This window comes from Carcharhinus amblyrhynchos, chromosome 7 (genome assembly GCF_965287045.1).
Source record: "Carcharhinus amblyrhynchos chromosome 7, sCarAmb.v2.hapA, whole genome shotgun sequence".
NCBI lineage: Eukaryota > Metazoa > Chordata > Chondrichthyes > Carcharhiniformes > Carcharhinidae > Carcharhinus > Carcharhinus amblyrhynchos.
This window is the reverse complement of record NC_137330.1, coordinates 66,204,261-66,217,410: the sequence shown is the minus strand read 5'-3', so window position 1 is coordinate 66,217,410 and position 13,150 is coordinate 66,204,261. Positions and strand designations below refer to the sequence as shown.

The 13,150-nt window shown below is 39.9% G+C and overlaps 1 protein-coding gene across 1 annotated transcript in view; it reads right to left on the bottom strand.

The window, feature by feature from the left end:
- trdn (triadin) overlaps positions 1–13,150 on the bottom strand; it is a 209,007-nt gene that overhangs the window by 168,780 nt on the left and 27,077 nt on the right. Inside the window, exon 2 of the mRNA XM_080193433.1 lies at positions 8,524–8,730. Within this exon, the coding sequence (XP_080049559.1) occupies positions 8,524–8,730 (207 nt within the window). The remainder of the gene's footprint in view (positions 1–8,523; positions 8,731–13,150) is intronic.

Sequence of the window (13,150 nt, the reverse complement as noted above, 5' to 3'; positions counted from 1 at the left end):
CAAAATTGTGAATTAAGAAATGCATTTAAGTAAATAATTTGTTTTTAGAAACCACACAGGTTTTAATATTGCTATTGCAATAAAATCATTTTTTATAAGCTAAATTGCTAACAACCAGCACACTATCACTTGGGAGCACCGTTATGCTAATTCATGAATAAATCAATGCAACATTCATTACTTTAACAAAACTTCAGTTGGAAAAGAAAATATCCCAATTGCTATTCACTTATTATCACAAAAGTCTACCATTGAATGTAAATTTACAACCGTGATTATTGTCCATCCTCATTTGCTTTTGCATTGGATAAACTCCTAAAGCTCTACCAAATTGTTAAGATTTGTATACCAAAACATGAAGGTGTAATAATTTCTAAATTAATAATAATGCTCATGTCACTCTGCAACATCTCTTAAGATGATTTGATTTTCACTGAACAAACATGAACCCTATAATTAATCTAAGTAAAAAAAGCTGTTTATTTGTGGCAAGCAAACTTGTTCTGTGCAACGACTTCCCATTGTTTTTCTGCTGTTTAGTTCCAAGTGTGATATAAAATATCAGTGTATTTACTATGCAATCAATGAATATCCATAGTTTGTCATGACAAATACACTCTGATATTTCATATCATAGGAGAACTGAAACAACAATGTGTTTGGTGTCATGAGGCATGATAGTTGCAAAACCCCAAATTGTTCTAGTTACAAAAACAGGTTTGCTTAGATCTGAATATGTTATTGTTTCAGTCATTCTTATTTTCAGTCTTGCACAGCGCCTCACAGAAGCAGTTAAAATCATCAATGTGTGATCTAATTAGCTAGTGGTTATTTGTGATGTCTTCAAAACTCATTTAAACATGTTAAGTTATGAAATTAAGTCCATTGTATTTTATAAATAAATTGATGACCCAGCTAAGATGTAAACAGAAAAATGTCAATAAGTATAACAACTTCTCTCAAACTCCTATTAAGTGAAATCTGTTGAGCCAGTCGTATAATTAGCAAACATGCCCTTTTGATCAGCTTTGCTTGATAGCTGTATAAATCATTGTTATTTTAATTATCTTACTAACTTCCAACTCAACTCACTTACACTGTAAGAGCTTAGAAAAAAATAATTGGCGCCGTTAATTAAAGTGCAGAACAGTATAATGTTAATTGAAATGCCTTACAGTTGCCAACTTGATTATCTACAACATCCATAAGGACTAACCCCACTTCCTATAAACAGAGTTATGCAATCCTGAATTTGACCTGAGATACACTGGATTGTAATATGGGAAAGGACTGAATTCTTTTTGAGTACACCACTGGAAGTTTTCCTTTTCAAAAGTATCTAATAAAATCGGCATAGAATTGGGATCCAAAATAGATCTTTTCTGGTGTGGGAGAATTATTTTAATTTGTAAAGAATATCTCCCTATTTAGAGCAAGGCCCCATCATTTAAAAATACACATATCTTAAATAGTTGTTAAATAGCAGAGAAGGAGTCACATTTTATTAATATGTATTGGGCATCGGGGTGAATGGGCGTTTTGGGGAGCAGGGGGCATTATATAGTGCTGAAGCCTAAAATCAGAGGGAAGATTATTATTTTAAAACAAAGAATACTTATTGAATTCTAAATCTCACTTACTGGAACAAGGTTTTCTTGTGATGTACAATAAATTAACTAAATCTGATTAAAGGTAAACTGGGTTTTCCTAATTAAACCATCTGCCATGTGTGTCTGGCTTAACACTGCAGCATGACTGTCAATTATGTCACCCATATTTAAATAGCTAGTATTAATCAGCATGCTGAACTATATTTACAAAAGTTAACTTATTTAAAATTAACTTGAATACAATCCAACAAGTTCTATCTCATATTTCTATCTAACCTGCTATGTGCACTATTTTAATGTAGTTTCAGGGCACAAACACCTCTCCTACAGTTGCTTCCTTATTTGGAAGAAGAAGGTAGGTTGGGTTTTGTAATAAGATATGCCATAGAAACAGGTACCGTAGAGCCAAGTTATTCTTATCTGCTGTCTATTTCAGCCAAATGTTGCTATGTCATTGAATTTCCACAAAAGCTATGATGCTCCACAGTTATTTCATGATCAAAAATACTAATTAAATGGAGAAATGTGTTAATGCTCATTTATTTTCCAAAGTTGATACCAACAGGAAAATGGGCAACTAAACTTTGTTATTCAGACACAGTTGGAAGGAAGTTCATTGCATGCCACTGAACACTGTGTCCAGAGCAGCAAAAAATAAACAGCTGCCGCAATTTGCAGGTTGCTTATTATGGGTAAAGACAGTCATTTGCTGATCTTATTTCAATCATCCAGAGAGATCTTAAGATTCCCTATTATAGCACCAATTATCTCAGAAATGATTCCAGAGGTATTGGCACCTCTTCTCTCCCTGGATCTTTATTCCATATTTAGTATGCATCCTGAATGACTTTTTATTGATTTGAACCTGTGTTCAGTGAAAACATTATTCTGGTTAACCTTTTATAATCTTTTAACAGGTGTCAGATCAGGCTCAAATGCTTGTGCCAAGATTCTCCAGTATTTCTTCACATTTCAGATCCCTGGTAGTCTGGTAGATCCTTAAAGCTCTTTACTGCATTACCCTGGCACTTACTTGTATCTCCTGTTTCTAGATATGAAATTCAAAGTGCAGTCTTAGTAAAACAAAAACAAGTTCAATGGCTACCTCCTCTGACCTACTGATTTGATTTGCACATTTCAACATCATATTAGTTTTTGGTAGTGTTCTAAATTAAAAGCAATGAATTGAATGTACCATTGTAGTTTTTCAGAGACAGAGGCTCATGAGAAGAGCTGTCGGAATGGGAGAAATAACAATAACTTATATTTATGTAATGCTTTTAATGTAATAAAAAGTCCCAAGACACTTCACAGGAACATTATAAAATATAGTATGACGCTGAACCACCTACTAGGTCAGATGACCAAATGTTTGGTGAAAGAGGTAAGTTTTAGGAAAGAAATTACTTAAAGAAGGAAATCAAGGTAGAGAGGAAGAGAGGAATAGGGAGCATATTTCAAAACTTGAAACCAAGGCAACTGAAGGCATGGCCACCAGTGGTGAAGTAATTATGACTGAGAATGCATTAGAAGTCAGAATTGGAGGAGTGCAGGTATCTGAGAGGGTTGTGACATTGGAGGCGATTGCAGAGATAGGGATGGGCCAGGCCATGGAAGCATATGAAAACAAGGGTGATCATTTTCAAATCAAGATGTCACTTGATCAAGAGTCAATGTAGGTCAATGAGACAGGGTAAATAGTTTTGTTGTCAGTTAAGGCATGGGCAAAAGAAGGTAATGGGTATGGTGCTCAGAAATTGATGTTGGAACCATTATTATTTACAACTTACATAAATGTCCTGGATTCATAAAGTCAAAAAATAAAGTAGTAATATTTGCAAATGAGACAAAAATGGGAATAGGTTGCTTCTCTCGATTGATTGGATGTACTTAACCTTAAATCTACTAAGACTCCTACATCTTTTTTAGGTAAATGCTTAGTTACTTCAACACTTTTGGAGAAGACATAACAGGATGAATTTTCCCATTCCGCCCACCACGGGAATCATAGTGGGCGAGGGGCGGACCATGGAAACATCTGTCATCCTCAGGCGCGATTTTCTGGTTTCGGGGTGAGCACAGCCGAAAAATCCTGCCCATCATCTATGTTTCCTTTATAAGTAAAGGATTTTACACTTATAAGTTCTTTTGTCCACTTATATGCTTTGCCTAACCCATTCTGTTATTTCTGAGCTGTCTCTTCCAATTTCACTGACATTACCAGTTATATATATGAAGACAATTTATTCCTACAAACTGATACCTATTTGTGCATTTCCACATCCCTTCTAACTTTTCTTCGGTGTGTATTAAGTAGGCTGTTCACCATCTTATAGATATTGCCCTGACAACAGATACTGTCATTCCACTTATCTGAGTCAAGAATCTCTATGACTATAGTTTCCTCATGCTCTGCAAGCTGTCTTAGTTCAGATTGCTCCCCCTGATTTTCTAACTAGCTTTTTTCTGGAATGTGATTATCTTCTGTAATGTTAAAGAGTGCCTGGTAGCTGTCTGCTGGGAAGATATCTTGGATAGCTTCTTAGAATTTCTACTTTTCTTGCTTCTATGGCCATGCTTACTCCATTCAGTATCCCCATTTCTGTGGCTTGCTTCAGCATCTCCCTCTCTGTCAGAGCAATGCTGTTCCTGATTGTACTCGTATCCAGTTCCAATCCTGAAAGGTGCACACTTGATTTATAATGTTAGTCTGCACTCTCCGCATCATGACTGTATTGTGAGGTATAGTCTTGGAAGGAGACAGCTTACTAGTGGAGGAGAGGAGGAGTAAGTGAGGGAAGAGGAGGAATTGGGTGTAGCAGGAGATGGCACTGAACAGGGAGGTGTTGCTGCTACATGACAAAGTGACAGCATCCTCCCTGCTACCCTGTGAAAAGAGGACCTCCCTCCTCTCCCATACAGTCATGATGCGGAGAGTGCAGACTAACATCATAAATCAAGTGTGCACCTTTCAGGATTGGAATTGGATACAAGTATAATCAGGAACGGCATTGCTCTGACAGAAAGGGAGATGCTGAAGCAAGCCACAGAAATGGGGATACTAAATGGAGTAGGCATGGCAACAGGAGCAAGAAAGTTAGAAATTTTACGAAGTTATCCAGGAAATCCTCCCAGCAAACAGATTCTTTTAATATCATGATTCTATGTCAGTTTCAGGATTTCTGATAAGAGACATGAGTCTATTGGTGGGGATATACCCGTTGTCCTACGGCAATAGGATTGACATTCAATAGTCAAAGAGGAAATAGCGAGGCATCTTGAGAAGAATTGTTTGATAGAGCAGACGCAGCATGGATTCGTTAAGGGGAAGCCATGTCTGATGAATTTATTGGAATTCTATGAAGATGTGTCTAGTGCGGTGGATAGAGGGGAACCGGTGGATGTGGTGTTTCTTGATTTTCAGAAGGCGTTTGATAAGGTGCCGCACAAAAGGTTGTTACAGAAGGTTGGGGGCATGGAGTTGGGAGTAAGGTGTTAGCGTGGATAGAGGATTGGCTGTCAAATAGGAGGCAGAGAGTGGGTGTCAATGGGTGCTATTCAGATTGGCGGCTGGTGACTAGTGGAGTGCCCCAGGGATCGGTGCTGGGGCCTCAGCTATTTACCATTCATATAGATGATCTGGAGGAGGGAGCCGAGTGTAAGGTGTCGAAATTTGCTGATGACACAAAGATAAGTGGAACAGCAAATTGTGTGGAGGGTGTAGAAAGTCTGCAGAGGGATCTAGATAGGCTGAGCGAGTGGGCGAGGACCTGGCAAATGGAATACAATGTTGGCAAGTGTGAGGTTATCCACTTTGGTAGGAATAATAGTAGGGAGGACTACTACTTACAGGGTGAAAAGCTGCAGCATGCTACGGTGCAGAGGGACCTGGGGGTCCTTGTGCATGAGTCACAAAAACCCAGCCTGCAGGTGCAGCAGGTGATCTAGAAGGCAAATGGAATGCTGGCCTTCATAGCGAAGGGAATTGAATACAAAAGTAGGGAGGTCTTCCTGCAACTGTACAGGGCACTGGTGAGGCCGCAGCTGGAGTACTGTGTGCAGTTTTGGTCGCCGCACTTGCACAAGGATATTTTGGCCTTGGAGGGAGTGCAGAGGAGGTTCACTAGGCTGATACCAGAGTTGAGGGGGTTGAGCTATGAAGAGAGGCTGAATAGACTGGGCTTGTACTCGTTAGAGTTTAGAAGGATGAGGGAGGATCTTATTGAGACGTATAAGATGATGAAAGGGATGGATAGGACAGAGGTAGAGAGGTTCTTCCCATTCAGAAAGGACAGCAGGACTAGAGGGCACAGCCTCAAGACAAGGGCGGGGGGGGGCAGTTTAGAACGGAGTTGAGGAGGAACTTCTTCACTCAAAGGGTGGTGAATCTCTAGAATTCTCTGCCCGTTGAAGTGGTAGAGGCTACCTCGCTAAATATATTTAAGACGCGGGTAGATAAGTTTTTGGTAAGCAAGGGGGTTAAGGGTTATGGGGAGAAAGCGGGGAAGTGGAACTGAGCCACTTCAGATCAGCCATGATCTTATTGAATGGCGGGGCAGGCTCGATGGGCTAGATGGCCTACTCCTGCTCCTATTTCTTATGTTCTTATGTTCTTCGTCTGGGTGGACCAGAGAATGGTGTAGTATGAAAGTTTAGTGCGATATAGTGAAGTGGTTTATGTTGCCAATATCACCAAGAGCAGTTTGAAAGGAGCCAGTTTTATCTCTAACAGTTGTGGGTTACTAATTCCCGTTGAAATGAAACCATTGTGCACACTCTGAATCTCAGGTATGATATTCTATTTCTGAAGATCCAGAAACTGAAAGCCATTAACATTACTAGCCCCTCCTATCCTTCACCCTCTAAATGCATCTTCTGTTCAGGAGCGTCCTCCTGTCCACCAAGTGAGGCCTGGCAAAGAATTCAAAACTTCTGAAAACACTCTCTTCAATAGAATTTCATTGCCATCTAGTTACAACAACTGAAAGATTGGTTGAAACCATCCTAAAAATATAAAACGGCGAATCAGTGACTCTCTTTAACTGAGGTCAGAATTCCTTTACATAGTGCATGTGCAAGCTTATTGTTGCAACCAGGATTTGCTCAACAGGACTTTGGGAGTGATGTTTCAGGGGACACTGGCAGCAACTTTAGATAAGTCTCCTGTTTCAATGAGGACCCTTATTAATATATTTTGATGATGTCTGCATTTGTTTCAGGTGGCCACCAGAAATGGTTGACAAATTTTGAACCAAAAACAGTGCTGATCATACTCCCACAGTACCTAACAGGCACAGGACATCGGGCTACAAATTCCTACCAAATGATGCTATTTTGGAACCGGAAAGGGGTTAAAATACACACCCATAAATTTCTCTGTTAGAAAATGATCATTATTGTATATTATTTGCTGGAAAAATATTGTGTGAACAAATAATACTCTTCCCTGCACTCCTGAAATGAGATTTGAAATATAAACAGGCCTGGCAATGCTATCATTCTAATAATACCTGAAATGAACTGCTAACATGCCTAATCTATTCCCTTGTACTCAAATTATAGTGAGCAGCATAGCTGACAGTGCATTTCTGGGAATAAGACTCAGGTTGCATTGCCATTGAGTGCCAGAGGTCACTCATTCCTACTGAACTACACAATATCTCCCTTAGTTCCTACTTTGCTTTCTTCCTTTAAGATCTATCTCTTTGAGCAAACCTTTGATCAACAGCCCTAATATCTTCTTATGTGGCTCAATGTCAGACTCTGTTGTATAATGCCCCCGTGGAGAGCCTTGGGATGTTTTATTACATGAAAGGCTTTGGCAGGAATTTTCTGGTTGTTCTCGCTGACAGGACCTTCTGGTCCTGCCGGTGGCATGCACCCCCACCGCGCCATCTCCTGCCGTGAGAAACATGCTGCAGGGAGGCCAGAAAATCCCCCTCTTTTTATGTAAATACAGGTTGACAATGCTATTGCTGCAAGTGTAAATCTCAGACAGAATGCTTCCTCTCAAACCACAGCAGGTAGTTATACATTATACAAAATGATACCTTCAAAGCAAAAGTATTTTATTTTAATATAAAGCAATCAAAACAGTTGTTTTGTGCTGCTAGTACCTGTAGTTTGAAAAAGTGAAGATTATTTTCAGAATCTGAAGTTGAAAATGCATTAACAGGTTGAAGCATAAACCATAATGCTCAAAAAAAGCACTTTTTAAACTCCAGATTAGCTCAACAATTACAAATAAAATGTTCACATCTGATAGTTCTTCTTCATGGGTTGAGGGAGGGGCTTTTTTCTGCCATTGCATCAGCAAACTAGTGAAACATCTGATCCACTGTTATAATGTTCATCACCACTGTTTTCAGTTTGGCTCCTTTTGATGTTTCAAGTACTTTTAATGAAGCAAATGGTTGATTTTCCAATTTTGTGCCCCTGCGGAATGCTTCATTTGCCAAAACAGCACATCACAAATTTTGGTGGAAACTTTGACATTACTTTGCATATTTGAAACATTGCACAAGAGCTGATTTGAATTCTGAAATATGCACTGTCAGCAAGTGCGGGTCATTGTCAGGACTACGGAATTGGAAAATTGTTCTTTTCAATGAGCATCTTGTAATCTCTTGCTTAGCACTGGAAATATTTATCCCAATATCAAGAATGGAAATATTGTTCTGTCTGAGCAAGTTACCTTCTTTGGTGCTATTGTACAATTCTAGTCAATTTAAAATCAACTTTTCAGTATTAAATGAAAATAGCTATTCAATGTCTTGAACAATGCTTAAAGGCATGAAAATATTTGAATTCACTTGGATAATAATATGCATCAATTAAGTTACATTCAGACTATTCCATTCTATTGCTCTTTCTATAAAAAACATACAATTCTTCTTGCGTATTTGTTACATACCAACAAGGCTCTTGTAGTCCATCAAGTCAAACATCACAATGGCCACTGCTGACCAGGTTACAATCAAAGCCACGACAAGGAACCATGCTGCCGGAGAGCTGAAAGTTGTAGCAAGATCATCAGAGACAGATTTCTTCGATACCTTTGTCAGAGGTGTTGGGCCAACTCCATTCTTGCTTTCAAATGTGGTGGTGGTTGCTGGGTAACCTGGATGATTAATATTATGAACAATGTTAGAATTCAATATTTTCAAGGAGAAAATTACAAGATATAAACAAATTGTGATGTTACATCATTGGATTAAAGTGAGTTTCTCAAAATACATGATTCTATTTTTCTGAAGTTTAATACTATGGACTAGATTTTGTGGCTCCTTGAGGGTATGTTTTCAACAAGGTGAGGCGCATAAAATTTGTTGGAAGGCCAGCCTACTACACCCTGCTTACCCCCAACCCAGTTCCCATAATTTGGGAGGTGGGTAAGGAGCTCACTAGTCCACCACCCTTAGGCTTATTGAGACTCTAAATGGCTAATTATTTCTCATTTTAGTCTTTTAATTCATCTCCATAACCATTAAACAATGGCAAATGGCAGGCTAGTGAGAGTAAGAACTCTGTTTATTAATATCACTGGTTAAAACATGGAAAGGAAGAGGGGCCCATCAGTTGGGGGAGGGGAGATGCCTTGTATGCATCGTGGGGACCCACTCGACTCACCAACCTTCCTAGGCAGGACTGGAAAATCCCACCAACAGTAAGGCTGGAAATTCCCATCCCGTGCATTTCATTTCATTGAGCTATTGAAAGAATACAGGTCAGTTTGGATTAGATGAAATCATGATGTATGGCACCTGAGTAATGTGGGAGGATTCAATGCTTTATAGTGGAAGCAACATTTATAATACTTTTCAGGAGCTTGTGTGGCTCTTCAGTCAAAGTTACAGTGGTTGTGTGAGAGTTTTCACAGAAGTTCACCTCTTTTGAATTCTAAACCAACAAATCTCCAACTTTGACATTCTTAATCTTCCATAACACACAGTGTGTTTTTTCTTAATTTACCTTTGGATTAAAGTAAAGCCTTGGATACGCTTAAAGTTAGACTTTAGTTTTCACATTAGAAGTCGTTGAAGTTAGAATGACTTTATTTTGTGCAAAGACTCTGGTGCCCCTGCTGCAGCAAGCCCTACAGTGAAGGACGGCTCCCTTTATTGCAGACAGTCGCTTTGCAATAAAGAATATAACCAGGCAAAGTTCATGGCAATAGAATATGCCAGTGGAGTCTCACCTGCAGACCAAACGCGAAATGCATGTGAGACAGAAGAGTTCTGGTCTATGTAGGATTAACAAGGTAAGTATGTAAGCAGCTGGGCACATTTTAATAGGTTATCCAGGCAAGCTTTATTTATTTTTATTATTAATATGATCCACAGTGCAGAAGGAGAACACAGGGAGTTGAGCCAACTGCTGATCATTTACAATCTTTTTTTCCCTGTCTTGGTGTGGCATGTTGTCCCTGTCACCAATTAAATATCAAGCAGCAAGTACGATGTCAGCTCAAAGTTCACTGTCCGCTGGGTATTCACAGGCTTAAAAAATATGGCTGATGTCCTTGACATTTCATTTCAGGCCATTTGTTTTCAAAGTCTCCTCTCCTTTCCAGCAAACATTCCCTTTTATATCTTCGTTCAGCATAAGAGTAAATGCAGAAATTTTCCACAAAAAATTCTAAATGTCGAACAGGCGAGAAAATGGTGGGTTTTCTGTTTGGGGTGCTTGCACGATGACACTCCAAGAGTCTGCCGGCTTTCTCAGTGAGGAAATTTTTCGGCACTCTTGTGCCGAACAGGAGCCTCCGTGATTCTCACCAGGAAGAGTGGGGGGGCAGGGCTCAATCTCGCACGTGAAATCGGCTGCTGAGCTCTTAGGGCGTCATTACGCAGGCACCCCAATCATCTGGTATACTGGGAGATCTCTTATCACCCTCAACCCCTCCATGGACATGGTCCTCCCACCCTCCCCATGAATACAGACCCCCTCCCACAGTCCCCCTCCCCATCCCTCCTCTCCACAGACATCAGGCTACTTACAGAAGAGAGACTGTAAACTTCAGGCCTGAAGTTCAGTTAAAGATGTTCTTTAGTTCTTAATTCCCAGGGAATTAGTTTGCAGAAGATCTGCCTGAATATCATTTTTGTCACTGAACAGCAGTAGTTAGTGCAATAATTTGAGAATTAGTCACAAGTCCGTATAATCTAGAGAAGGCTGGGCAGAGAGGAGGGGAGGGGAGTAGTAGTGGTAGAATCCCTACACTACAGAAGGATACTATTCAGCCCATCAGGTCTGCAATGACCACAATCCCACTTAGGCCCTATTCCCACAACCCCACATACTTACCCTACTAATCTCTCTAATCTACGCATCCTGGGAAACAAAGCGGCAATTTAGCAATCTAACCCAGACATCTTTGGACCATGGGAGGAAACCAAAGCACCCGGAGGAAACTCAAGCAGGCACAGGGAGAATGTGCAAGCTCCACACAGACAGTGACCCAAACTGGAAATCAAAGGCGGGTCCTTGGAGCTGTAAGGCAACTGTGCTAACCACTATGCCACTGTGCCGCCCATGGAGGAGTCCATGATATGTGGTGTCATATTCCTTACCTCAAGTGTTTGACATAATTTGCATTCAACAGCATTTGATATTGATTACTATCAATCATTCCGCTATTGTTTAACACCATTTGCACCCAAAAGCAGCCATTTAGCTATCCTTTGACTTCAACTACATTCAGAAGTAATCAATTCCCACCAATTTTTACAGATGCACCATAGAAAGCATCTGTTCCTGATTTATCATAGCTTAGAATGGCTCCTGCTCGGACCAAGAGTGCAAGAAACTACAGAGAGTTGTGAACATAGCCCAGTCCGTCATGAAAATCAGCCTTCCATCCATTGACTCCACTTACACTTCCTACTGTCTTGGAAAAGCAGCCAGAATAATCAAGGACCCCATGCATCCTGGATATACTCTCTTCCACCTTCTTCCTCCAGGCAAAGGATACAAAAGTCTGGGACCATGTATCAACCGACTCAAGAACAGCTTCTTCCTTGCTTCAGACTTTTGAATGGACCTACCTTACATTAAGTCGACCTTTCTATAACTGTAACACTAATATGCACCCTCTCCTTTCCTTCTCCCCTATGTACTCCATGAACAGTATGCATTGTCTGTATAGCATGCAAGAAATGACACTTTTCACAGTGTATCAATACATTAATAAATAAATACCAAATACATATAATAAATCAATATCAAAAATCAAATTATTTAATCATTATTTGACATCAATTACACTCAGAAGCAATCATTTAGTCACCATTTGATATCAGTTGTACTCAAAAACCGATCAATTAACTATCATTTAATATTACAATTATCATAACTGACATGACTGTCAACAATTGCCCCAAACTACAACACTCAAACATTTGCGATTAGCAACATCACTTAAGTATTCAGACACCAAGAACAATCATGGAGTTTATTTTCCAGATTTCTAAATTTTGATAGCTTAAAACAGCATAAAACAAGCTAATTTTTGATAAATCAGGCCCTGTTTTGGTAGAGTAGTTTTATGTTTTGCTTTATAACCTATAGCTTGTGAAGCATAACTTTACCCAGCATGATCATCTCTCACCCCTTGGCATGTCCACCCTCTCCCACCCAGATTGCAGCAGTTCTCATCCTATCTAATCCATTCCCTGGAACCCTCACACCCGCACTCTCCCACCAAACGCACATGAAGCAATTTTTCCTCCAGTACTTCAAGGAGTGCTTGTAATTGGATGCCATCAATGGATATTAAAGCTTCAACAGGCCCTGAAACTTCAGCAGAGCCCAAAGCCCAGAAACTGGACAGACAAGACAGGGGGGAGAGTTTGGAGACTACAGGGAGAGAGGGGGAGAGTTTGGAGACTGGACAGAGAGAGGGAGAGAGTGGAGACTGGAGAGAGGGGTAGAAGGGAAAATTTGGAGATTGGAGGGAGAGTTGAGACTGGGTGGAGAGAATGAAGCAAATCAGGACTGAAGCGTGAGAGGGGGACAGTTTGGAGACAGGAGGAGAGAGATGACCACAGTGAGTGAGGGGGGGACAAAATTAAGAGATAACTTTATAGAAGTTTACAACATTAAAAGGACTGCACTGAATAAAAATCTTGTATGAACGCATAATAAATATGAAAAGGAGGATACTAAATTTAATGTACATCCAAATAAATAGATATAAACAAATGAAATGTCAGCTAAAACCCATTGCCTGAATGTTCTGTGCCATAGGGGAATGACAGAAAGCTTCATTTGTACTGCAGGAGTTGGTTTCAAAATGAGCAGACTGAAACTCATGATTTCTGAACTTGAGGAGTGACTGGAGTCATTGCAGAGCATATGAAAGACTGAGAACTTCCTGGAACACACATCCCAGGAGGTGGTCATTGTGCAGCTGCAAAAAGATTAAGAGGATTATAAATTGGGGTAGGAAGGAATTGATAGAGCAGGGAGAAGCAGGCAATGCAGGAATCCTTCAGGAGTATAGCACATTATTACCTCTACATTTTGTTTATTCTCTCAAT